At 41.1% G+C, this 27,911-nt stretch overlaps 1 protein-coding gene across 2 annotated transcripts in view; it reads left to right on the forward strand.

The window, feature by feature from the left end:
- The window catches only part of LOC144526426 (caskin-1), a 32,402-nt gene that overhangs the window by 1,812 nt on the left and 2,679 nt on the right, over window positions 1-27,911 (forward strand). The window contains exons 2-20 of one of the 2 annotated variants that reach the window (XM_078263909.1): window positions 4,651-4,702; window positions 6,246-6,343; window positions 8,979-9,124; window positions 9,399-9,494; window positions 10,076-10,197; window positions 10,446-10,554; window positions 10,963-11,071; window positions 11,578-11,672; window positions 14,388-14,502; window positions 16,135-16,233; window positions 16,342-16,526; window positions 17,760-17,841; window positions 19,649-19,716; window positions 21,588-21,695; window positions 22,189-22,290; window positions 22,503-22,641; window positions 23,539-24,335; window positions 24,430-25,084; window positions 26,102-26,690. In XM_078263909.1, the coding sequence (XP_078120035.1) occupies window positions 4,651-4,702; window positions 6,246-6,343; window positions 8,979-9,124; window positions 9,399-9,494; window positions 10,076-10,197; window positions 10,446-10,554; window positions 10,963-11,071; window positions 11,578-11,672; window positions 14,388-14,502; window positions 16,135-16,233; window positions 16,342-16,526; window positions 17,760-17,841; window positions 19,649-19,716; window positions 21,588-21,695; window positions 22,189-22,290; window positions 22,503-22,641; window positions 23,539-24,335; window positions 24,430-25,084; window positions 26,102-26,690 (3,766 nt within the window). The remainder of the gene's footprint in view (window positions 1-4,650; window positions 4,703-6,245; window positions 6,344-8,978; window positions 9,125-9,398; window positions 9,495-10,075; window positions 10,198-10,445; window positions 10,555-10,962; window positions 11,072-11,577; window positions 11,673-14,387; window positions 14,503-16,134; window positions 16,234-16,341; window positions 16,527-17,759; window positions 17,842-19,648; window positions 19,717-21,587; window positions 21,696-22,188; window positions 22,291-22,502; window positions 22,642-23,538; window positions 24,336-24,429; window positions 25,085-26,101; window positions 26,691-27,911) is intronic. The other variant, XM_078263915.1, reaches the window with a different exon arrangement.

The following is a 27,911-nucleotide window of genomic DNA, read 5'->3' on the forward strand; positions in this document are numbered from 1 at the left end:
TGAACATTCCAGCAGTGCCATGGAAAAGAAAAATGCTGCTCCTCAAATGCCAAAACAGATCAGCTCTGAGTGCTCAGTCCACTGCACACTGACAAAGAGAAAGGGGGAGGTGGGTGGAGGGTGAGGGAGATGAGGGGTGAGGAGGAGGGCTAGAATGGGAGAGAGAAAGAATGAGAGTGCAAAACAGAAGGAGGAAAACAGCGAGATATAAATGCAGGGATGTAGAGACAGGAAGTGATGGAGAGAGGTTAAAGGGTGAGTTGTGGAAGGTGTGTGTGTGTGTGTGTGTGTGTGTGTGTGTGTGTGTGTGTGTGTGTGTGTGTGTGTGTGTGCCTATATGTGTGTGTGAATCCAGGTTTATGTTTGAATAATTAAACAGGAAGCTGGGTTCCTCTGCTGGAGAATCACACACACACACAAAGACCTCTCACACAAACATTTACAGGCAAGGGTGCACAGAAACACACTCAACACATCAGTATGCTAATGATGTTCCAAGCAGCAGGTGAGAGTTGCTGTAGTAGTTGTTTGCTCTGTCAAAAAGTCACAATTTGATGAAGGATGGTTTAAGGAATTGAAATGGTGACCGAGACGGTGACGTAAGGCCACTTCACTTCACTGTCGGACAGTGGAGCTCCTTCTCCAACTAATTAAAGCAATAGTTTGACATTTTGGGAGATATACTTATTCGCTTTCTAGCCAGGAATTAGATGAGAAGATTGATACCACTCTAATGTCTTTATGGTAAATATGCAGCTGAAGCTTGCAGCCGCTTAGCTTAGCTTAGCTTAGCATAAAGACTGGAAATAGGGGGGAAAAGCTATCCTAAATGAAATAAACGTGTACAAAAGACGATGGCCTTCAGGAAATGTGTGAACAAATCTAGTCTATAGAAAATCCCCCTCAAAAATGTCAGAATTCCAGTCAAAATACTTTCTAAATAGGGCAAATACACTGTAACAATACTGTGAAAATATGCCCAAAAATAGGGTTAAAATACGGCAGAAATAGCCTACATGATGATACGCTGATATATCTAAAACACAGCAGTGACTCCTCTGCAAGAGAAAACATAAAAATGCAAAACACTGCCTGTTAGCATACAGTATGTAAAACTGCAAATTGTTGTTTCCTACACTTTTGTTTTTATATTTCCCACAATGTTTAGCTTTTTCTTTAAAGTAACAAACACAGCTCAGTCTAAACTGATATTTCCTTGAGGTGTCTTCAGGATCTCATAACCAGCAGAAAGTTGTAGAACAAAATCAACTTGAAACAGCTTCTACTTGCCTTTCTGATGCCAATAATAATATTTTAGTAATTTTCATATTAAGACACCTGTGTATTGATAACTAACATGTTTTAGACATTCAGAAGATGTAAGTTATTTAAACAGCTTTAAAGATAGTGCTGGTGTTATTTTTTCTTACTGTAAACAAATCCAATTAAAAAAACAAAACCGACAATGTGATAGTCCGTCTCAGTACTTTCCGACATCACTCAAATATATAGTTTCTTATTTTGAGCGACAGTAATTACCTAAACAGCTGGATATTGTAGTTTTTCACAAACGTTACTGAAATGAGAGGAAATTATATACTACTACTTGTTAGAAGCATTAATTCATTGTTCATTCTGGTGTTTTCGTTGGATTTGTTTTCAATAAGAAAAATGTAGAATTTGACCAGACTTATCCTTTAAGTCTATAGTCTTGCTACAATCACTGAACTCACTGTTTGCTGTCTGAAGCTTTCACAAGTAAGGCGTATTGCTAAACCATTTGGTAATGGTTTCCTTATCTTTGGCTCAGTTGCTATAGAGCTCTTTATCTTAGAGATATAAGAACATCCTTATCATAATTGTATCTATTTTATGTAGCAAGCAACTGAAATGGGCACTAAGTAATTTATATAATACATATGCCCCTATCGACGATCAAGGAAGTGCAACAACATTGACCGTTTTTTGGCATAGCCAGTAGTTCATAAAGTATTAAGGTCTGGTATTCCCATCACATCAAGTAAATATGTATCTAAACTCAGCAGTACTGTGATAGACCAAGAGTAAACCAGCAGAAATATTGAGGGAAAACAAAATACTTTTCATTAGCTTTTTTTGACTGGGCAACAACAGGCGTACATAAAGTGTTACCTCCTTAAAATACTGTCCTCCAACTTTAAACTTAAAGAAACTAAAATGCACTGAGGGGCGGTCTGAAATAAAGTAAAAGCTGCAGTTATCAGGGAGTCATCAGCACTGAAATAATAGTTGCAGCCCTTTTACTGAATGCACCATTAATTGTGTTTCATTTCCTTAAAAGGTAGCCACATAGATAGGAATGTGAAGGGTGTAACTCACAAGAAGGTACATTGTCCTTCTCTTGTCATGTTATTTTTTGTGTTTGAGAAACAAATCATTTTAAAAAGCTTTTAAAAATGTCAGGGTCTAACAAAGATTCTTATTATTATTATTATTATTATTATTATATATTATGATACTACATTACATTCTAACATATATCCGCACATTGCTTGTTTGATTATGGCCCTTGCAGCACTCTCATCATGGCATTTTGCACTTTTGATGAAAACGTGCTATAGTTCCTGCACTATTAGCATAGTGTGACCCTGAGTCCGGTCACTTTAACATATGTGTGCAACCGTCTGGAAACAGAGAGAGAACAGAGTCAGCGATGGCGTTTGTTTTAGGCTACTTGCAACACTGAAACTCTAAATGCGTAATGACAGGCGGAAGTCAGAGGGGATAAAAACTGGACTTCAGAACATTTCTGGTAATGAGAACCCTTGAGAAACCCTCCACTTCACCTCTCTGGAGGTTTGGGAATGTGCTCTGTTACAGTGAAGGTTGCTTTGCCAGCAGCTGCAGTAAAAGCTTGTTTGTACTCTCTATTAAGACTGAAGGGTTTCACATTAAATAGTGAATGACACAATTTCATGTCATATAAACTCTTGAATAGCTACAATTTGAGGGAGATGTTGCAAAACAATATCATAGTAATCCCTGCCAAGTGATTGATACGCTGTGAGAATGGCACTTTAAGGGGTTACTATGGTAACCGAGGCTCGGTTGCAGTGTTATGCCCTAAAATTATCATAAAAAAGGCAACAAAAAAAAAAGAACCCTGGTCCAAGGACACCATCGGAGACACATTATGGTAGTGATCTTAAACAAACATTTCATGTCAAACGAGGAAAATACATAAATCTTAAAATTGAAGGTAATACATTTAAGTAACTGATACAATTAGGCAGACGGTCATGAATGAAATAAGTTTTCAAGAGTTTCAAGATGAAAATCAGTTTCGAGAGCGATCCTAGAGAGCAGAGGGATACCCCCGTCTCTGTCAGCTGCATCTGAGTATTTTGTATTAAATATACATCGTGGTTTTGGGTCAGAGGGGAAGTGTTATTAAGTAACGTCATGATCTAGACTCCATGTAGTAAACAGTATTGAATAATTCTGGGTGTTGGATGTTGTGGATGGTGACACAGATATCTGCACTCATTGATTCATCTGCTGGGGGTGGGGATGACTTGTATTTTTAATCCGAGATAGATAGGGGAAACCTACACATGCACGTTTACCAACACACACACACACACACACACACACACATGCAGGAGAATGATGTCAGCTGCAGAGTGTAAACTGAAACAGCAGAACTACCAATCAGCACGCGCTCTTTAGCAAATTACAGTGAAAATTAGAGTGTGAGAGCAGGATGAAGGGATGAAGTGCAGATAGAGCTGCAGAGAGAAGGAGAAGCTTTCCCCCAGATTACAGAACAACTACAGATTACGGCCTGTGGATTAAGAGGGTTTGACCAAAAAAAAAAAAAAAAAAGTGTTTTCATCTGTGTTCTTTCCTTCCTGCTGTCTGGTGTCTTTATCTTTCTGATTCTCCAGTCAAAGATCAAGGTTATTACATACACACATTTGCACATTCACATAATCACAAGCACAGTGAGACCCATATATTTACACCCAAACATACTACAAGTAGTCTCGGAGAGAAAGCAAATAAGCATATTTCCCCAAATTTTGAACTATTCCCTCAAGTGTACTAATTTCTGGAGGGCAAAATTCAACCTGACTCCACCCTAAAACTTAAAGTCCGAACTCTTGATAGAAAATGTGTATCTCTCTCGGGTTGATTGACAGGTCTCAACACTCAACAACAACTAAATCAAAGTTATTCATGTTTCTGGATGAAATAGGTTTGTTTACACAAGTATAAGATAAGATAAGTGTATGCCTAACACTGAGGGAAAACAAGACTATATTACAATTATTATCAACTGAGAAAAGCATACATTGCAGATGTTTCATGTAACTTAGGCTCAATTACTGAGCATGTGAATATACCTCGAAAAATACAATTCCTGATGAGTTTTCCAGAATGACTCTTTGTCTTCCTTACCTTGTCACTTCTCATTGACCTCTGCTGCTGAAACTTGTTTTAGAGCGCTCACAGGTATTAAAGTGTAGCTGTCAACTCTACCTGCAGGGAATGAACTATTAGAATATGCACAAAGACAAAGAGAGAGAATACATTCATCACTGGATTCTGAATAGATTGTAATGAGTTTGTTACTCCACTTCTTTGCTCTCTTTTCTCTGTTTGTTTCAGAGCTTCTCGGAGCAACAAAGCGAGTGAACGTCAACATCCAGGATGCAGATGGGTGAGGGATTACAGCTCATTTTGTTCATGTTCTCCGTGCTATTGTTCCGCATTGTCATCGTTTTTCTTCTTTTCTTTTTTTAAGGTTAATTTTCTTCATCCTCTTTTCCAGTCTTTCTTTCATTGTTTCCTTCTTTCCTTTCTCTTTGTCTTCTTGCAGGCTATTCTATTACAGTGTTCGTACTTGTACTTATGAAAAGTAATGCACTGTTTAATGCAGCTATAACCCACGTAATCTTAAGCCAGGATGTGCAGGGCTCCCTCTAAGGAGGAAGTCCTAATTTTAACCCATAAGCTTGCATAGGCGCACTGATCGCATGTGTTGCTGGACATTCGTAGGATATGCACGTGCATTGTGCATAACTTTTCATAAGATATCATACAAACCTGTATAAGGATACGTTGCTTCTTGACATCATATCATGCCGTTACGTTTCATGAGAGTGTTATTCATTAAATTGCATCGTAGCTACAGAGTTGAATCCCTGACTCGATGCATTAGATTTGCATAGATTTTTCAACGGTAAAAAACATTCATATTTTATGGTGTTGTGGGACAATACGACCTGTTGCAAACACAACACACTATTTAGAGAATTGGTTCCTAACTTGGAGGACAGAACCCCCCAACAATTACAATATGTATCTATAATCAATATTTATGATGCACTATACTAAATGACAACATGAAAACAATGTGAGCATGTGAAAGGGGTCGCTCGTATTGCATGTTATTGCTAACAGGTTCACCATATCTACTTAAAGAGTAACTTAACACCCTATTTTGTGCTGACCCTACAGTGGTTTCACTTTTGGCCTTGCTGAAGTGATGTACAGGAGCACTGCAGGACCCCGTGACATCAAAACACCAAACTCTTACATGCATCTGAGACTTTATTCTGTAGCTGACACACATTTTGATTATTCAATTGTCAGAGGCAAGCAAAAAGGACATAATCTCCTTCTGAGATGGATATAATATCACCCATATCATTTTACACATTACCCTCAGCCTAAATCTATCTTTGAAACATGTAGCCAGCTGAAGACCTTAAAGGAAAGCCAACATCTCTCAGTTCTTAATTTGCTCAGAAATGTTCCCTTTACAACTCTGAATGTACTACTATGGATTTTGGCTACATTCAGACTCTAATGTTAAGCTTTTTATGTGCACATGCTTGGTTTGTGATTGTATTCCATTTGGCTCTATCAGAAAACAAATATCTTTTTATTGTGTTGATTGGAATCAGATAATTGGACTTAACGCATTGTGTAATGACTGATGATTAGTTGATATGACTCAAGGGCCCGGCCCTTATATTCACCAGGGATCCATTAGACACACACACAGAGGCGCGCTTGGCTCGGGGGTAGAGAGATTGCTTATTAATGGAAGTAGGTCATTTGCCCCCTCCCGTCGCTCACACAGAGCTGTGGGGCGGAGCTGCTCTACGCTGAAGATTATTTCGGCAAAGTTATGCTCTGGTTTTACACTACGTATACGAATATATGTATTTTTAAACCTAATCTGTGTCTGTGTGAAGGTTGGCACCGCTGCACCATGCTGCTCTGAGTGGTAACAAGGAGCTGATCTCTTTGCTGTTGGAGGCCCAGGCAGCAGTGGATATTAAAGACCATAAAGGTAAAAACACACACAGATTTACTCAGAATACAAGTGTCCTTACAAGTCACTATGTTACCATAAAACAGGTACAAAGCAGACCCGGATGGCCAGAAAACAATCACACAAAAAACAGGGAAACAAACATTTCTGGCTTCCCCTGCGTGACTGATAATGCCTCTTGTGCAATAAAAGGTGAGCTTGTTGGAAATGCAAAACAATTTCTCTCTGTGTAGTACTCTGTATTTATGAGAGGTGACAGATTTGTGTGCACAGCAAACAATAGACATTAAAAGAGCTTCCTTGCTGCAGGACTGAGAGCCAAATGGAGGCAGAGCAGCAAATATTTCCATCACATATTGCCAGATTCCAGAAGAAGAAATCTCAGGGCAGATGGGAGATATAATCCCTCCAGGATGTAGGTCTACTGTCTACACATTCCCAGTCAGCCCAGTATGGCTCTAAATAGAGGGATACAACTGTCAGGCATCCTCACTAGGTGGGCCCACCTCCTCAACTCTCTCTGTGAAGGTGGTAAGGAAGAGGAACTGTTTTCTGGGATTCTGAAGTTCTGATCCTTACCATGTCACATCCATCTACAAAATGAGCTTGTGCAAGATGTCAACTTAAGGATATCCTGCAGGCCTGTGCTTCTAGGCTTGATATCCTGTCCAAAATAAACAGAAAGGGGGCAAACAACTGAGTTTAGTAACTCTGCCAGGTCCTGAGAACACAGTTGAGGGAATTTCCAAAATCAGAAAACTCATTTGGTAGGGATTATGAAATTTCTGTGAGAACTTTATTGGTTCAAAAATCAAAAATCAAATAGGTCCACTGTTCTATGATCTGCTCATGATCCACATACTGGCCACCACTGCCTGCGTAATAAAATCCTATTCCTGGAATTCACACAGGACATATGAATCAAAATATCTTAATAACTGACTGAGCTTTCAGAATTTCAGGATGAGCTACCACATTGACCATTGGAAAGGGAAATGGGCTCATATCACTTTCAGCAATCCTTCAAAAGAACCTCCTTAATTGAGGCAGTGTCCATTGCTGAGTTCTCCCCCCATTTACAAACAGGTCAAGTCCAGTGTCGCTTTTTCCCTGCGGTAAAATCCTCTCTTCTGCGTTACATGTAACTCCTGCAGCTGCTGTGTCTCTTTCTCCTGTCAGTACCTTTCTTCTGAATCAGTACTCCCTAACATAGACAGTTAAAGAAAGCTCATTCTGAATTGCTACAACACAGACAAGTTCACCATAGTCTACAAAAGAACTACTTACATGTCCCTTGTCTGCAGGTATTCCACGCAAAGTTGGAAGAAGTCTCCTGGCTAATCCTGCCTTGTACTAACCAAAGTTGTAGAAACAAACAGCTATCTGATGTGATCCTTACCTAGGTACTGCGCATGTGCGCCTCCCAACAAAGATGGGGTAGAAGTGCGATGCCTCACTCTGTAGCTAAAACAGAGACCTGAACACACAGGATGAAAAGAGGAGCTGCAGCAATGTGCAGTACAACAAAAATATGGTGTTTTTTGAAAATTAAACCATGTAAACCTATTCTGGTGCAACCTCAAAATACAATTATGAACCTGAAATGAGCATAATATGAGCACTTTAACTTGACGATTGTGGCTCATCGCTGGTATTAAGACTGGGGGTCTTGGGTCGCTGCCATGAAAAGCATGCTTCCTGCTTCTTGCAGCCACTACTACAAAGTGGGGTTTAATGTCTTCTATTAGAGGCCTTGGCAATGACTCCATGGTGGATTTTTGTGCTGTGCTCGGTTGTACTTTGCATCGCCTTGCATTCCTGCAAGCTTCTCTAAGGACATTTTCAGCCACTTATAGGGGATTTCTTGTCTTGACCTTTTGTCTGAAAGCAGTTTGTCTGCAACGTCCCATGAGGATGACGCCTGCACAAACAATTCTCCGACGGTCACACAGGGTCACAAGCATGTCAACCACAATAACATTGCATTTCCAGGAGGGGTACTGAGAGTCTTCGCCTGTAAAACAGATATTACAGAAATGTTTGCAAAAATTGCATTCACATTATGGGGCTGAAACTAACGATTGTTGTCATTATTAATTAATCTACTGATTGTTTTTACGATTAATCCATCCATCATTTGGTTTATAGATTGTCAGAAAATGGCAAAAATGCCTATCAGAAGTTCCCAGGGCCAATACTATCATAGAAGACTATAAAACAGAAACATTTTACATTTGAGAAGCTTGAATCAGTAATTACTATTTTTTTGTTTGAAAAAATTACTTAAACAAATAATAGATTATCAGTATGGTTGCTGATTAATTGTCCGTCTATGACTAATTGTTTCAGCTCTAATGCATAAAACCATTTCTATATTTATCACATCTTTATTTTCAATATCTGTGGCAACAATGGAGGAAATTAATGAGTTTAATAATTGAGTTCATCCTGCTGGATGGCCACTAACAAACTGATCTGTCTATAAAATCACAATAACAGAGTGTGTGTGTATTTGCATGCATTTATGTGTCTTTATATTCTCATGTTCTTGTATGTATCTGTGTGCATGTCCTTGTGGGGTCTTGTATGTCTGTGTTTTATTGAGCTGTCATTTTTGTGTGTTTTTGTACGTGTGTGTGTGTGTTTTGTGTAGGGATGCGTCCTCTGCATTACGCTGCATGGCAGGGGAAGACTGAACCAATGAAAATGCTGCTGAAGGCAGGTTCATCAATCAACGGACAGTCAGATGAAGGACAGATCCCTCTCCACCTATCCGCTCAGCACGGACACTATGACGGGGTAACTGTGTTTGTGTACTGTAGGTGTATGTGTGTGTGTGTTTTGGTGTGTTTAGTGGCCATGTGTGTGTGTTTTTGTGAGGTGTTTGTCTGTTATGTGTGGCTGATGACGCATGTGTGATTTGTGTTTGTTACAAGCTAGGAAATTCAGAAGCGGCAGTAAGATTTGCGTGTGTCCGTGCATGCGTGTGTGTGTGTGTGTGTGTGTGTGTGTGTGTGTGTGTGTGTGTGTGTGTGTGTGTGTGTGTGTGTGTGTGTGTGTGTGTCTGTTATAGTCGGAGATGTTGCTACAACACCAGTCCAACCCGTGTATCTCAGACTCAGCTGGGAAAACACCGCTGGACCTCGCCTGTGAATTTGGACGTGTTGGAGTGAGTAGAAAACCAGAAACAAAAAGATACATTTTTATTTCGTTTTATTTAACCTTTATTTGACTAGGAAAGCTTCACCTACAGTGGCCCTGAGAGCTTAACGCACTGTATCTTAAAAGAATACATGCAAAGTGACAAAACACAACCAAATATAGAAACGTGCTGCAACAATGACTTGCCGACATATAACATATGACAGATAACACAAGATATGCCTTAGAATTAAACAGAAATGTATTTATAAAATCATGAACAAAAGTCTGCTACGAATCATATCAAAAATTAAAACATAGAAAATAAATAAATGACACCTTAAAACAACCCATACACAGTCTACTATACTACTCTAAGATATCCCAAAACTTCAGCAGCCAAGGGAGAGAGCGCACAGTTTCAGTAGCAATGATTTGAATTCACAGAGAAACCAAATTTTAAATCTAGTATTGCAGAAGGTTACTCAAATTGGGAGAAGCACACATAAAAGCTTGGTTACGTAGTTCACTGCAGACTTTGGGAATTGTTCATAGAGATGACTCTATACATGAATGTATAAGTTATGTGTGTGTCTGTCTGTGTTTTAGGTGGTCCAGCTCCTGCTCAGCAGTAACATGTGTGCAGCCATGCTGGAACCAAAACCCTCTGACCCCAACGGAGTGTCCCCTCTTCATCTTGCTGCCAAGAACGGACACATTGATGTCATACGGTCTGAAAAACTTGTCCTCTTAGTCTGCCTCTCTTATTGTGTGTTTGTCTTGATACCTACTTCATGTACCTGTCAGTCTATCTATCAATCTGATTCACTCATCTAATCTAACCTTAACTCCAGGGTCACAATTATGATCTAAAAATCTGTTTTTGTATTATATAATATAAGCATTTTAATTAAATGATGGTTATGAAAGATGCCATATAGATAAAGGTTAATACTATTATTATTATTTTGTGCTGCAGGTTGCTGATTCAGGCTGGTATAGATATCAACAGACAGTCTGAGTCTGGCACAGCGCTACATCAGGCAGCCCTCTGTGGGAAGACAGAGGTAGTGCGCCTGCTACTGGATGTAAGTCCATCTGTCTGTCTCTCTATCTCTCTGTCTGGCTGTTTAATGTGTTTACAAAAGCAACTGTTGTTAAAGCTGCCTCCCTCTCTCCTCAGCTGAGCAAGTTTTACACCTCAGCACTTGGCATCCATCCCACTGAGCTGTGTGATGAAGCCTGTGGGATACGTTGTTACATAAAAGTGTAGCAGAGTATACTACTGCGGGCATACTACTTCTCATGCAATATTAAAACCAGCTCTGTTTTGTTTTTTTAACCCTTATGTCACCTTTTTGATGTTGTTGCGGAGCCAGCACACACACAACCAATGTTAGCAGCAGGCTAGTACACACAGCCAGAATGTACAGTATATCCCTATTATTAATTTCCCATTCCAGCTTTAATCATTTTTCTTCTCCACTTCCATCCAGAGTGGCATCAGCGCAGGGGTGAGAAACACTCTGAGTCAAACTGCCCTGGACATTGTAAACCAATTCACCACCACACAAGCCAGCCGAGAGATCAAACAACTACTTAGAGGTGAGTGCCACCAGTACTAACTCTTAATTTATTACACAATCCAATAAATAATAAGTAATACTATGCCCTGAATGACCACATGATTCAGTTAAACATGAAAAAGTGGTTAATTTACTATGATGTATGGGAGAGTCATGTGTCCTGATTCAATCACTAATACCGGTAGGCAACTTCTGAGTTTCATTGCCACCAAATAGTCAATAAATTAAGAATTTATTTTTATTTTAATCTATTTATGAATTACTACATTACAGGACAATGTTAATTATGTGAATTTTCTGAACTAATTAGGTTTTAATTACATGCATGCATACATTTACCAGCAGCAGAGGAGCAAACAGTGCATGCACCTACCCCTACTCCTTCCTTTCCATTGTCTTCTGCTCCCTCCTGACTTTCTGCTCTATTTTATCCCAACTACCTGAAACTCTCTGCTGGTGCTCTTGTCCTCTACTTGACTCCACTCAACTCTACTGCTACACACGTACTATACTCTTGTCCTGTAGATGCCTCGGCTGCGATGCAGGTGCGTGCGCTGAAGGATTACTGCAACAACTACGACCTTACCAGCCTCAACATCAAAGCTGGAGATATTATCACGGTACATAGATCTTACAATCGTCCCAAAATACAATATATATTTCTCAACCTGTTCTCAAAGTGCTGCACATCTGTCTACTGAAATTCATCAGTAAATACAGAAAATATGCAGTGTAGTTAATTATAATCTTTATAGACATATCATCATAGTTTATAACCTTATAAGTTCAAACGTAGCCTAGTTACCGTATAACATAGCTAAGTTTAATAAGTGGAGATAAACACATCACTGAATTAAAATGGATTGCACCACACAAACTAGTTTTTACGTAGTTGTGACAAATTACTTAAAACCATTAACTGCTGCATAGCTAACTAAACTGAAGTAACTGACAAAGCTAACATTAGCTTGCTAATATATGTGATACATTTAGATTGAAGCGTAAATGAGATAAAGATATATTTGACGGGACACTTGATAAAGTGCTGTTTTTTCTATGGGCCTTTCCACCTTTTAATGATAGGACAGGTCAGACATGAAGGGGGAGAAAGAGGGGGAAGACATGCTGGAAACAGTCACAGGTCAGAGTTGAACGCTGGACCTTCTGCAGCGAGGAATAAACCTCTGTATATGTGTGCCTACTATACCAACTGAGCTAAATGGCCACATAAAGTGCTGTTTAATAATGATGTAAACTGGGAAAACTATGTTTCACAAGAATAACCTCAAATTGCAATGTCTAATGTAAATTTGCTAATGACGTTAGTGTCATTTAGGTTAGCATAATCGGATATCTCCCACTCATTTTTTAACAGGACAGTGTAACAGTGTACACAATTTTGCAGTGTACACATGATCACACATGTTCTTGTTGGCATTTGATGTTAATACAGGGGATTTTACATAAAAACTTCCTCTGCACAAAGTTAGCTTGTAAGGCCACATCTTCTACAGTCATTGCTCCCCCACCCCTCTGTAGAATTTTTTAAATATGATGGGTAGAATTTGACGAGGGTGTACACTGGTATCCCGAATTACCGGTAGTTGACTTTACTAGAAATTTGTGTGGAAACCTGTTGCCTTAAACCATCTAAATTTTACACAAGGTTTAACTTAACAGGTCAAGTTGTATTAACACAGAGCGGTAAGTTGATTCAGTAGACAAATCAAGTTTACATTAGTAGTCATTACTAAAAATCATTACTAAACATAAATTATTTTTTGTTGTCTAAAATTAGCATGTTAAGTTTAAAGTGCCCATATTATGAAAAAATCACTTTTTCTGGGATTTGGGGTGTTCTTTTGTGTCTCTGGTGCTTCCACACGCATACAAACTTGGAAAAAAAACATCCATGCTGTTCTGAGTGAGATACGGTTTCTGAATGTGTCCTGCCTTCAGTCTCCGGGTGAGCTGTTCAAAATCGGCAGGGCTTTTTACGTCACCAGCCGAAACAAGGTGGCTAACCGTAGCATGCTAGCGCATTCCGAATGGCAAAACACTGCTACAACATACTATTCCCCATAATCTACAAAAGTTGGAAGTGCGCCCTCGTTTAGAAGAAGTCTCCCGGCTAATCCTGCCCTGTACTACTGAAGTTGTAGAAACAAACAGCTAGATGATGTGATCCTTACCTAGCTACTGCACATGTGCTCCTCCCAACAAAGATGGGATAGAAGTGCGATGCCTCACTCTGTAGCTAAAACAGAGACCTGAACACACAGGGTGAAAAGAGGAGCTGCAGCAATGTGCAGTACAACAAAAATATGGTGTTTTTTGAAAATTAAACCATGTAAACCTATTCTGGTACAACCTCAAAATACAATTATGAACCTGAAATGAGCATAATATGGCCACTTTAAGCTTTAGTGCGTAACTTTTTTTTTATTAATGAACATCCGTTACATTCAAGCCATTGCCAAATGAGTTGCTACAAAGCTAATTAAGACTATCAGCACCACCAAACTCTCTCTGTATTTCATGTATGTCATGGTGCAACAATAAATGTAGATAAACATGAACACTAAATCAACCATACAAAACTAAAATCCAGTTGACATAAATGCACACCCAAAACAGTAACGGAATATTATTAAAACACACTTCAACTAGGACAGAAACCGTTCAGAACATATATATTGTTTCCCGTGAGCCTTTGCATCGCTTCAGCACAGTATAGTTCAAATGACCCCGCCCCTCTCATACAGAAACTTAACATCCTTAGTTGTCTCTGCTTTATATGATCTGTGCACTGAATGCTTAAGCTGAGTATTACAAACACCTAATGTGATTTAGTAATGAATATGGTTTATAACAAAACATGAAAGAATAAGTAGTGACCACTAAAAAGTTGAATTACAACTAAACAACTAAAACAGTAGTTACCATTTAACTGCATACTAACTCTGAAGCACATATTTCTTCATTTATGCAGATATAAATTTAACAGTCGTACCTACGTGTACAAAGGATGCCCCTCTAAAACTGTTTTTTTTGGAAGTTAATTACAGCTCATGACATTATAGTACATTATAGTACATTGACTTCCTGTTTACATAGCTGATTGCTTTTGACTGTATGGCACTTCCCTAGTGTTTCCTAGCAACCTATTTACAAATTACTAAGGTGCTTAGCTAAAGTTTTAATGCTGCTACCTGATTTAGTAGTAGTAAAACCAGGTTGCACTATGAATTTAGGTGGTGTAGCTCAGTCCAGCTATTGTTTTCAAACTGTATACAGGTTTTAATCTTTTCTTTGTAAACTGTATGTGTTGATAGGTTTTGGAGCAGCACTCTGATGGCCGATGGAAAGGCTGTATTCATGACAACCGCACAGGAAATGACCGTGTAGGCTACTTCCCCTCCAACATGGTGGAAGTCATCAAGAGGGCAGGTGACCACCCACATCACAGCTGTGTGTGTGCGTGCGTGCGTGCGTGCGTGCGTGCGTGCGTGTGTGTGTGTGTGTGTGTGTGTGTGCTTTTTGTTTAGCAGCTGTTTTGCAGCTATAGCTGATCATTAGCTAGCTGCAGCATCATCGGCATCTTTAGGCTGTTTTTCCCAACCTGTCAATCATCTCCATTGATCAATACTGTACCCTTTTGGCTGTCGACCCCCCCTCCCTCCTCCCTTCCTCTATCCTCTGTCACCCTCCCGAATAAATAAACCCGTCCAACCAACCCGCTCTGCTAGATTGTGATGCTTTTGTTCATATTGTTTGTTTGCTTTGTTGCTATAGTGATATTATATTTTAATTTATAGAGATATATTCCTTGTGGATATATGGATGTAATCTTTTCTCATATTTTGATTTTAATCAGTTATTATTTTGACATTTTCAGATCTGATTAGATTTGTTTTATTTCAAATGACTGATCAGTTGTTGTTTTGCACCTCCCTCCCCCTGGCTCGTGTCCAGGTCACTCCCCCTCCCAGCAGTGCCACACCCTCCTGCTCCGCAGGCCCAACCCCTGTCCCATTGCCGCAGTCAACGGACACTCATACCCCCCCTCCAAAGTCCTCCCCCTGCATCTGCCTCCTCCTCCTCCCCTTCACCCCAACACACAGTCCCTCCCTCGGTTCTCCTCCTTTGGGTACGTTCCTCTTCCCATCTCTCCTCCTTTTCTGTCTACTCCTCCTCTGTCCACTCCTCCTCCTCCTCCTCCTCCTCCTCCTCCTCTCTCCACTTCTCAGGAGCAGCAGAGTCAGACAGGTACATACTGTAGGATCACTTTAAATCACAGTTAGCATCCTTTCCACGCTGTTTGACAAGACCATGTATAGAATATATTATCTATCGGCTTGTTCCAACACTTCACTGCAGCTACGTGTGTGTAAATGTATGTCAACTGTGTATACACATATATATGTCAAAGGATCAGTTCACCCCAATGACAAAAAGGTATATCTTCCCACTTACACCAAATGCCGATAGAGTTCTGCTGCCTATTTTAATAGGAACTATTTGGAAAATGGAAACCAACCAGCGATAAATGTATGGATTATTCTAATCGACCAGGACATTTTCTTTTCAGTTTTTATATATGTACTGTGTATATATATATAATTTTTATTTTTTTTATTTCAATGTGGCATCAATTTACTTCAATTGTACTGAAATAGCTTTCTTGTAATTTGAGTGAACTGACCCTTTAACTGAAATAAGCAAATTTATGGCATCATTTTTATAACTTCACATACTTTACATATTATATGCAATTTGAGAGCCATTATTCACCATTTTATACATGTTCCTATAATTTTGCTTGAATCATTGGATGTTTTATTTAGAATAAAGTAATTTTGTTTTAAACAGTGCTTACAATCCTTATGATGAACTTGCCTAAGGTAATTATGGGGCTTTACAAGTCTCACAATGATTAAGACTTAGAGAGAGACTTAGAGACTGTGAATAATTCTGTGTTTATGAAGGTGTAGGTGAGTGAGTGTATCTCTGTGAGTGTTTACTGGCGTTCATTTAAGAGTTAAACGTGTGTGTGTGTGTGTGTGTGTGTGTGTATGACAGGTACGCGGACTGCAGAGCTGAGTCCTCAAGGCTCTCCAACTCTGGGACAGCAGAGCAGCACCAGTGAGGACATCTGGGTGCTACGCAAACCGCTGGCAGGTAAACTCACAAGTTTTCTTTTTTGGTTAACCGGGTAAAACTATGTATTTGAGGAATTTTCTCTATATAATACTGCGTCCTGCAATATGTGTGTGTTTCTATGTGAAGGTGGTGAGCGCAGCGGCAGTGTGGGCAGCATTGGTAGTGTTCGGTCATCCAGCAGCTTGCAGAGCTCTGGAAACACACATGTTCTGACCACCCCTGCACCCAGTCCACACCCGGCACCCACAACAGGAGTCAACACACATGGCCTTAACGCTCCTGGCCTGCACGCACAATCTGAAGGGGTGAAGGTGAGAGACTTGTTGCATTTATTGGTGTGCATGTGTTTGCACAGGTTTCCATCACATTGCTTCTTGATCTTCACAAATCAAAAAGCACCTGTTTCTGGGAAACAGCAAAACATGTTCAGGAAACAAACCCAAGTCTTGTTACCAGGTTAACCACAATTTTGTTTCCTGCTCAGTTTGTTCTTCCGTTGGAGAGATCAGCATCGCTTTCTTTCAAAAGTAAACCAGGTGCATTAGGATGGTGGCCTCCTGGTTTTTCCTTTTTATCAATCACAGGGAAACCTTTTCTACCTAGACAAACTGTAACAGCTTAATTCTACTGTATCTATCCCTGAATATCATTTGTGTTAGATTAGTTTAGTTAGATTGGCAGGTGAATAAGGGGAATGTTGCCTGTATCTTGGTATAATGATGAAATATGCAAGTGCAAATTGTCAATAATAATAAAAAAAATAATGTTTATTAACCAATGCTGTGTGGAAAGTTTACAACAGTGTAAGTTGCCCTTTGACTCATTGGCCTGACGTCAGCTGCACTAAATTGTAATTTGTGTAACCTTATACTGTTGTTTTTAGTATTTGTATGGTTTGAGTCTGATATTTAATTATTATTATATGTAAGTGCCCCATGACGTGAAGAAAAGCTTGCATGTGTCATGCATGATATTTAAGTATTATGTATTTTTAATGAAACAAATGATCAATATCACATGCAGTTGGCTCCCACAACAACAACACAAACTTGCCAACTAGAGTCAACATAGTGAAGTGTCTTTAGTACATTTTCTGGTCCGTGCATGATGTTGATTTTTTTCTATTAATTCTTTTTTTTCTTATAATCTGTGGTGTCACCCTGCAGGTCTGCTATCTAACACCTTTAGCACATTCTAAATTTACTTTTATCACCGGATATAACTGGTCTATTTTTACGTAGTGCCTTAGAAAATACTGAATTTGCAATTAGCCAAATTGGATGGAGTTCCCATATTGGAGTTAATTATTAGTAGTTATTTATTTGAGGATTCCTGCTGCATTTATCTTGGTAAACTGCAATAAATACAGGAGGAAAAGGGTCAGAAGCCAGACTCTGTCTGTTATATGTGCACTTAGTCCACTGAGCTGAGTCACAAGGCAACTATGGGATTTAAATGATTATGCTTGAGTAAATGTTTCATTTTGTGTGTGTGTGTGTGTGTGTGTGTGTGTGTGTGTGTGTGTGTGTGTGTGTGTGTTTTAGCTCCTGGCCACCGTGCTGTCCCAGTCGGTAAAAGCCAAGGAACATCTCTTAGAGCAGTCACAGTCTGTTGAGCAGTCAGCGGGTAAGCACACAAACCCACACAAACACAACATAAAAGCTTCAGCGATAATCTGTGCCATTTTTCATTTCATTTAAAAGTCTGTTTTGCTGCTGCCTTCTGCTAATTGATCAAACAGCAGTGATTTAAATGGATACTACAAAGTCTGTCCTCACTTGCAAATAAAAAAAAATGTTATACCACTGATCCAGTGATTCAAAAAACATTCTCTCTGTAGTAAAGTGAAAAGAATTTCAAAAGCTCAAGGCGGTGTTCGCCGGTACAACAAGTGCCCCAGGGCTTGTTTTGATTGCTGTTGTTATGAATAATTTTTTCTTCATTTCACTTTTAGTCAACCTGGGCCTCTAAAGACCACCTGTCTGTTCATATCAGACACAAGCAGCATTCCCCGCCCCTGCCCTTGTATAATAGTAATTTAAGTTATGCTTTATTTATAAAAGCTGCTCTAAAACGCTGTTGTAAACAGCCAGGGACAGGTCGCTCTGTCTGGGGATTAATCCTTTTTGGTTCTCAGGATGGTTTTATACTATGCTCGTAATATGCAGAATAAAAACTAAAGTGTAATTAGTTACTGAGCAGCGACAAATGCTTTACTGTAACATCCAAAGAGAAAAACATAAAAAAGAGGAAAGTGCAATAGGATAACATTGACCTTAGAATTAAAGGAACAAAAAACATATAAAACCAGTAAATCTAGTTTAGACTGGCAAGTTTTGCAATAATTTATTAAACACAGCCTATTGTAATAACTTTATTAATGATTATATTGGATCAGGGACCACAGGTAACGTGTTAGTTTTTACATATATACAAGTTCACATCAGTCTAAGCAGCTGCACACTTCTTCTTCTTTGAGTTTTTACTTGGGGCTAAGGAAAGTTGTACATTTGCACAGGGTCTATAAAACATGTTTGATGTATTTATGTACACATACAGTGGCATTAATATGGTGTCTCAGGTATCCCACTTAAACATGGGCACTGTGCTTGTAGTTGTAGTGCATTTGTTAATCTATCTTTGAAAGAAGCATATCCATTAGCATATTTTAGTCTGCTGTCATTCTACTGGTTTAAGTGATACGTGGGAAGTGTAGTGCTAAAACAGCACCATAGAGCCAGCCAACCCTAAACGCTGTTGCCAAAATTATAATGGACTACACAGGCAATATAAACCTGGCTTGATTTAATTCCTCCACCGATCCTCATCCTGCACTTAATCACTAGATAACACAATTGCTTGGCTTTGCAACAAGGTACCATTTCAGTTTCAGTTCCTTAAGTTGTTTTAATCATTTATTAGAATGGAATCGTAGTAAGAATTGATGCCAGGGGAAGAAGCTGTTCATTAACCTGTAAATAATTAACTAGAAATAACTGCAAAAGTTTGAACTCATAAGTAAATGGAAACACCACACAAGCGTCTTCCATTTTCTTTGATCAAGGAAGTACAGTACTTGGTTCCATTTTCCTTATAATTTGTATATAAGTACATGTTTCTTTGTAATAATCAGTGACAAACTCTGTTCTAAGAAATTATTAAGAAACTCCAGGATCCAGAAAGACAAGCATTTTATAAATAACTAGTTTGATGCATACCACCACATAAAGTCACCAGCTAAAGTCTACTGAGGGCTACTGGGGCTGTATTTGAAATACACTATGTGTGGTTAATGGCTTATGTAAAATGGATTTCATTAACAAAATATAAAAGAGTAAAATAACAAAATTGCCCTTTACTGCTAAAAGTAATATATTTTATTATTTTTCTTCTTGTTTCTCTCCCTTGTCTCACCTTTCATGTCCACCCTAAGGCTCCTCCAGTTGCACAGTTCATGAACAGCGGTCGTTTGAGCGGAAAGCAGAGGAGGATGATGGGAAAGTGAGTTCTTGGATGGCAGATTGGTTCACTCTGGAGCCTCCTCTTTCTGTTCTTTCTGTTTCCTCTCAACCAGTGCCTTTGTTTAAGAGAAAGCCATCTACAAGGGTGGGTTCAGTGGGCACATGTGGTGTCTGCCAGGGTGGTTGTGTTGCACCTGAACAGATGACACCCTGAGGATGGGCATGCAAGTGTGTCACCATGGAGACAGGCAGAGTGACAGACACATTGAGTAGTCAGTTGCTGTCTTGCCTTCTGTTCCTCCTCCCACCCCCTGTCCTCACACCACACTGAGACACCCACATGCTGCCGCTCTGCTCGAGAACCAGCACTGTGTTCTGTGACGCTGAGGGTCAAATTCTCTGTGTTGTAGAAGCAAGCAGACGCCGTATATTTATTGGTTGCCAGGCGACAGCAATGTTCCATGACGGAAGCAAAGCAGTAGTGTTCGTTCCTGATTGGTTGATCTCATCCAACAGTCTTTGACGCGTAATTAATTCACAAAATATAGCATCGATGCCAGTGGTTTTAAAAAAAAAAAAAAAAAATCAAATTTGACCTGTAAAAAGGTCCGTCAACCCAAATTAGAAAAGCACTCTTTCCCACTTACTCTAAGTGGAGTAATGTGTATTCTAGAGAGATCCATTTATAGTATTAAAACTGAAAACCTGAAGTGTATTTTAGTAGCAGTATGTAACAAACAGTATTAAACAGTTATGTTTTTGAGCATAAATATAGGCGGTATTGTTCTTTGAATTTGTGCTGGCATTGTGCACCTTGGTTATTGTTCTGTAAGCTAAAGACAGCATTACAAGTTGAACTGCTCTCTATAATGTGTTCCAGAACAGGTTCCCTTTCCTTGCTGGTGAATGCTTTCTAGATTTTGTTGTAGTGCAGGGTTACATTTTGGGATTACAATGAAATTTACTGTGCTGGTTTTCTAGAACAGTCTGCTCCCCTGTCCTCTGTTCTAGATCAGGCTGCTACTGTATGTTCTGTTCTAGAACAGTCTTCTCCCCTGTGTTCTAGAGCAAAATGCTATGTTGTGTTCTACAATAGTCTTCTCCCCTGTGTTCTAGAGCAGAATTAGCCTGGTTGACACCAGACCCCGAGGAACGTTCATTAATAGTCCTTTTCCAAAGGGCCGTCACCAACGGATGCCGCTCAAATACCTCTGGGTGCAATTGGATAGTCCTTCAACCAGTCAGACCAACGATCCGGGTGACGTAGCAGCGACAGCGGCATCATTGGGTTGATTCGGTGGCCGTCATGTTGAATGTAAACAAAATGCTGCTTGCCGTCGCTGCACTATCGTCATCGTGTAAAGCCCGCCTCAACGGTTGTGATTGGTGCCTTGATTTGGAAAAATTGGAAATGGGCTTGAATGGGCTCTTGGCCAGACTGACAAGCAGAGCAAATCTCAAATTTGCCGGGAGTTCGTTAGAGTTTTCCCAGGCTAGAGCAGAATGCTATGTTGTGTTCTACAATAGTCTTCTCCCCTGTGTTCTAGAGCAGGCTGCTATGTTGTGTTCTACAATACAATATGATACAACTTTACTGGCAGTTTACACTGAAATGTATTTTGCGTTCCAGCAGCTCCGCTCAAAAAAGGAAAAGAAAAATACTATAGTCTTATAATATAATATGTCTTCTCCCCTGCGTTCTAGAGCCGACTGCTATGTTGTGTTCTAGAACAGTCTTCTCCCCTGTTTCTAGAGCCGGCTGCTATGTTGTGTTCTAGAACAGTCTACTCTCCTGTGTTCTAGAGCCGGCTGCTATGTTGTGTTCTAGAACTGGTCTGTGTACCGTGCTCTAGAAGAAGCCTGTGGACTCTTCTAGAAGCAGGCAGTAGTGTTTTGTGTTCTGTGTTCTAGAAGCAGGCAGTAGTGGCGTGGCTGGGTGAGTTTCAGCTGCAGTTCTACACCACCCACTTCCTCACCGCGGGATATGATCTAGACACCATTAGCCGCATGACCCTTGAGGTAAGGTCATGACCCCTGACCCCCTCACGCCCCGCCCCTTGTCTGTCAAGGCTCTGCCCAGCACAGCTCTTAAATCAGCTCCCCACTGACGTGGATGATGTCATCATGACCCTCCTGTCTCTGTCACCTGATCCTCCGGTGTGAGTCCTGAGCCTCAACCAGTCACTTCTCATACTCTGTCTGCTTCATTTACATACCTGTGTTCACACATGGCCGTGTGTTGCTGTCTGTGCTGTAAACACTACCCCATGTTTGTCCTTGAGTGTGTTTTTAGTACCAGTGTGTATGTGTGTGTTTGTGTATTGAAGCAGACACAGTGGTATGACGTAAAGCCCCTAAGGGCAGGGGATACTCATCAGAGATTATCCAAAGCAAAAATATTCCTTAAGGCATATCACACACAGCTCATGTACATGTAAGAGAAAAAACACCTACAGTAGTTGTGATGAATTCCTGATGTGACTAGTAAGTGTGCTTTGTATTGTATTGTAAGGACCTGACGGCAATTGGGGTCATGAAGCCTGGACATCGAAAGAAGTTAACATCAGAGATCAGCAAGCTGCCCTCCACAGACTGGCTGCCAGACCACAAGCCTGTAAGGCTCTCACGTGTACTACACAAATTAGAAAAAGGGGGAGATCTTGAGTTTAGGCAGCTGCACTAACACAAGCATACAGTATATGCACACATGCAACTGTTCCAGTCTGTAAAGAAACTACTTTTTCAGAATTCTACTCTGTGTCTTGTAACCTGTGCACAAGCATTTTATAATGTGCCCATGTTTGTGTGTCCTTGTGTCTGTTTTAGGCCAATCTGGCAGACTGGCTGTCTCACCTGGGTCTTAATCAGTACTACCAGGTTCTGGTGCAAAATGGGTATGAAAACATTGACTTCATCTCCGACATCAGCCTTGAAGATCTGCAAGAGATTGGCATTACTAAACTCGGTGAGGCACAACTACATTATTAAGAATAGAAGTAAGCACCCTTTGGACCCTGACCCTCACCTAGATCCTGAGACTTTTGCCCCTGTACCCCAGCCCTCTCCATTGCGTGTCCCCCCCAAACTTAACTTAACTCCTGATCCCCCTTAACCCTCTGGCCATCAATGGTGAATTTGGAAGGGACGGTCCGAAATGTGCATGACACATATCTGAAAAAGCACACACAACGCTCACATTATAGTGCAGTAATAATATAATGCCTTTATTGTCATTGCCCATTATACAACTAAATTTGCAGTGCACCTCCTGATAAGGTTACATGATCATTCCACACATGCTCGCAAACTTACACGCCACATACACACATATGCGTACCTGTCATGCAGAAAAACTAATAATAATAAAAAAGAAAGATAAAATAATAATAAAATTAAGCAATTAAAAGAAGTGCCATTTTGTACATTATGGAAAATATTAATCCAGTTTTAGTCCTGTGGTGTGGAGTGTTGTGATAATGTTGAGGGGCGTGGTGGTAGGGGGGGCCATTGTTTTGTGGAGTTCACTTCAGTGATGGCTCTGGTGTAGAAGCTGTAATAATATGTTATATTTGTATATGAAGGTCATAATAATTAGTTGTCATTTTGTTACATTTTGTAAGCTCTCTCCAATTATAGTAGTGGGGTGAATAAAATATTATAATAACAAGGCAAGAAGAGATATAAAGCCTTTGATTTAGTTCACTTGATGATTGTCAAAGTCACAAGTTGTCACAAGTATGATTGTCAAAACTTATAAGAATAAAAGACAGAAGTCCTCATCCCACTTGTTACCAATCGTTTTGTGCGCTCCACAAAACATACCGTAACTATTCCTCTCCTCCACACCTCTGCCTCCCCTCAGGCCATCAGAAGAAGCTGATGTTGGGAGTGAAGAGACTGAAGGAGCTACAGAGGGTAGGAAGTAGCTCTGAGCCTCCTCAGAGCCCCTCTACACCTCCATCCAGCCCAGGTGGCAGCACCGGTACAGAGCCCCGTAGGGAGGTGAGGAAGCAGAGGGACGGTGCCCCCAGTCCGCTGGCCAAACCTCGCCCAGGTCTCACACATTCACAGACCTCTCCCCACACACCGACACAAAACCCACCACAAACCCCCCCACATGGCCGGACCCAGCAGGCCTCCCCCAGGGCTCGACCGCGCCCCTCCACCCAGATGGTAGCAGATTCGTCAGTGCCGCTGCTCCGCCTGCCCAGTGAGGAGGAAGAGCGACGGAGAACTCACAGTCTAATTGGCTCAGAATCAGACTCTAGATACGCCACTGTGTGCCGCAGCAGCTCCGCACATACTGCCCCTAATGATGCCACTGTTAACCGCAGCCAATCATCTGTCACCCTCCGTCCCCGTCGGAAAGGTCGGCCCCCAACACCACCTAAACGGTCCTGTTCTTCCATTACCGGGGGTGACGAGGAGGAAGTGGGACAGGTGGAAGGGCTACTCGGGCTGCCAAGCTATCGAGAGCGGCGAGCCAGTGACTGCGGCAGCCTGGGATCAGCTTTAAGATCTCAGGACTCAGCGGGCCTGGAGAGATCAGAGGGGGCTTCTGGGAGTGTTCGCAGCCTCGCCGCTATGCTGGAAACATCTATCGTGGGTGGAGCCAAAACCCTGCCGAGGAATCTGGGAGGCAGCACCAACTACCTACAGGTGTGTGTGTCTTTGTGTTTGGTTTGGACTTTGAGAATCAGATTTTAAAATGTCTATTAACTAAGTGCATATGTAACAATCATATGACTTCCAGGTGAGTCCACCTGTACTTCGTCGGCAGGCAGGCGCAGGCGGTCTTGGATCTGAGGAGGATGATGTCTTAAGTCGGCGCAGGACCATCAGTGGAACAGAAAGTCTCCTTGGTGATCAGATCAACCTGTTACCTCGGCAACCAGCCCAGCAACGTCCAGAGCCGCGGCCCCGCTCGACTGTGGTATCCTCAGCATCAGAAGTCACAGACGGCACAGCGACGCTTCGAAGGAGGCCGCGTCCTCTGGCAACAGACTCTGAAGCGCCTGCATCCATGGATACCAATGCTGTTACTATGAAAACTGGCTCTGACACCATACGCAGGAGACAACGCACGTCTGAGAATACAGAAAGTGTCATTCAAAGCAATAACCAATCAGACTCTCCCGGCAGTCAAACGGATAGCCAGAAAAACGGAGGCGAGCCGCAGCAGAACGGCAGTGTGGTCCTGAGGCGGAGGCCTGTGTCTGAGCTCTCTGATAGGACGGAGGCAAACAAAGAGAGCTGTGAGTGGATGGAGGCTAGGAAGTCTCTGAAGCCGCCGGTCTCACCCAAACCATCCACAGTCACCCTGAAGAAGACACAAACTGACCCCCCAACCCCGACTCGCAGGGTCCCCATACCAGGGCCCGATAATACTGAGACAGCTCAGAGCCCTGGTGAGATACACATACATGTACACACTAAACTGATGATTTGGCATCTAGTCTAGTGAGTTTAGCTTCTCTGTGTATTAATGTGTGTAGTCCCTCAGTAGACATATCACTTTAAAGCCACTATGTGTAGATTGTTAAGGTGATTATAGTGTTCCGATGATATTGATTTTTGTGTTTCCTTTTAGTCCTTTTACATCAGAGTCCTGGTGTTGAAACTGTGATGTTAAGTAATGGGATTATTGATCTCCATTTCTATATTTTATTGGCATTTTGCCTCTATTTGATAGAAATAGTAGAGATACAGATAGGAAATGCAGGGAGATAGGGCGATGACATGAAACAAAGGCCCCCAGCTGGAGTCAAATCTGGGACGTCGCAGTTATATCGTATGCGTCTTTACTACTACATAGGCGCTTTAAAGCAATAATTTGTAATGAGTTTAGTCAATCGACAGAAAATGAATCTGCAACTATTTGATAAGCAAATAATTGTTAAATAGCTTTACAAATATGTAGCTCTGCTGCTTTTCTTTTCTCAGTTTGATATAATTGTAAACTGAATGTTTTGTGTTTTGGACTGTTGTTCAGACAAGCAAAATATGAAAAGACATCACCTTGGGAAATTGAGATCATAACATAAACCTACAGTACTTTTATCGAGGAGACTCCCGTGTTGCTATGTTGAGCAACAGGGAGGATATCCTCAAAAGAAATGCGTGATAATTCTTCATCTGATTCTTCTGATCCCTAGACGATCTACCAACATTGCAACATGGAACGTCGAGGTTGTTATCAGAAAGTTAGTAATTGAAGGTTTTGTACTGCTAGCTCAACTAAGTAATAATCAGAGCTCTCCTGAAATGTTTTGTTATTGGTGACATTTGGACCAAAGATGCTCTTCATCCGTATAATAGATATCTTGCTAGATATCCAGTACCAATCTCCTTCTTGTCTTTTAGATGTGTGAGTATTCCAGTCTATAAGAAAACTGACAGCTTTCTCTCTGATTCTCTCTGACCAGAGCCGAAGCGTGTACCTCCTCCTGTATCCCCGAAACCCCGTGGGCCTCCAACAGCACCTAAACCAGGCAAAGCAATAGTAGCTTCAGCTGCCATGAGCCCAAGTCCTGCTGCTACCAGCCCAGCTGCAGCCAGCCCCACCCCGGCCCCCAAACCCTCCTCTCCACTCTCTGCCGCCCCTCTTCCAGCTCCTGACACCCCCTCTGCTCCCTCCCTCTCTCCGGGACTCCCTCTGACTTCCCCCTCTCCGGCTCAAAGTCCCTCCACCCCCTCGCCACACCCTGTCAAACCTCCCCGCTCCTCCATCGCCGGCCTCTCCATTGACCTGCTGGGAGGACGGGAGGTGGAGGAGGAAGAGGAGAGGAGGAGAGAGGAAGAGGAAAAGAGGAGAGAGAGAGAGCACAAGAGGCACGAGGAGCAGGAGGAAGAGCGGAAGAGAGGAGAGAAAGGGAATTTGATGGAGCCGGAGAGTCAAGTAGAGGAAGTGGAGGAAGAGGAGGTGCAGCATCGTTTGGAGGAGACCAGTGCCTCCTTGGCTGCAGCTGTGCAAGCTGTTGAACATAAATTCAAAGAGGAGGACGCACAAAATGAGTGAGTTTTTATGAAGTTAATTATCAGATTTTGCCATTTGAATGTACCATTTATATCCAACAACAATCTCTTGGGACCACTTGTTGGCATCCACATTGATGAAGAGAGGATCCGAGCATAAATTAGCTTCTCCTCACACAATGTGGAGCTCCGAAGTGGGAGGACTTGTTTCAGGCAATGGTGTTGGGGAAATAAAAGCATTTTCTGCATAGATATTGTTTTGATAACTGACAGTTGGGTCACATCCAAGGCTTGGATTGATATAATACTCCATAACATCTTAATGAAATATTACAACATTTTGGAAAATATGCGTATTCACTTTCTTTCCGAGTTGGAAATTAGAAGATCGATACCACTCTAATGTCAGGACGTGGTTAGCCTAGCTTTGCATAATGACTAAAAGTGTGTGTGTGTGTGTGTGGGGGGGGGGGGACAGCTAGCCTGTAGCTACAATTACAACAACTGTAAAACTCATTAATTTACACATTCTATCTTGAATCCATGCAGTGCCCTGCACATTTACATTTGCATGCATGTAGCCTATACAATTTTATTGTATAGTTTCTGGTATGTACATTTCACATCTATTTCTATTTTTTTGTCTTCGAATTTCTATCATTTATATTTCCTTTTTCACACTGTCTATTAGGTGGGCCCTCATGAGTATGCCACTTTGCATTTCATAACACATATTGTTTATGGATGTGACAAATATAACCTTTAAAGCAGAAGTGTAAAACAAGAATTTGTGGTTTCAGGAGAGTCCCCTACTGTAACTGTTGTTTGGGGAAATACAGCTGTGGTTCAGTGGAAATGGCAAGAGAAGAGACCTCTACCAAAACCTCTGCTTACACACAACTATTTTAACCCTCACCTCAGTAAGAAAGTGATTTAAGCATATTTATTTTAAATGTTGAAGTGTTCCTTGAATGAGAGAAGCCCATTACAACGCCCACGAGTCATTCACTGAGGTTAATGCAGCTGAATCTAAAGTTTACACTTTGTAGAAACCTGAAAAACATCCAGCGTTATAAATCACTTGATAATTCTGGGTCAGTTGTAGTTTTGTTCCCATTTGAAACGATGAACTGTTCTAAATTTTCCACCGCTCTGATTTGTGCCTGTGGCTGGCCTCTGTGCCATAGCAACGGTTGCTAGGGCTGATGTGTACTGTAGAATTTAAAGCCTTACGTCAAAACAAACAGACAGAAACAAGGT

This window comes from Sander vitreus, chromosome 2 (genome assembly GCF_031162955.1).
Source record: "Sander vitreus isolate 19-12246 chromosome 2, sanVit1, whole genome shotgun sequence".
NCBI lineage: Eukaryota > Metazoa > Chordata > Actinopteri > Perciformes > Percidae > Sander > Sander vitreus.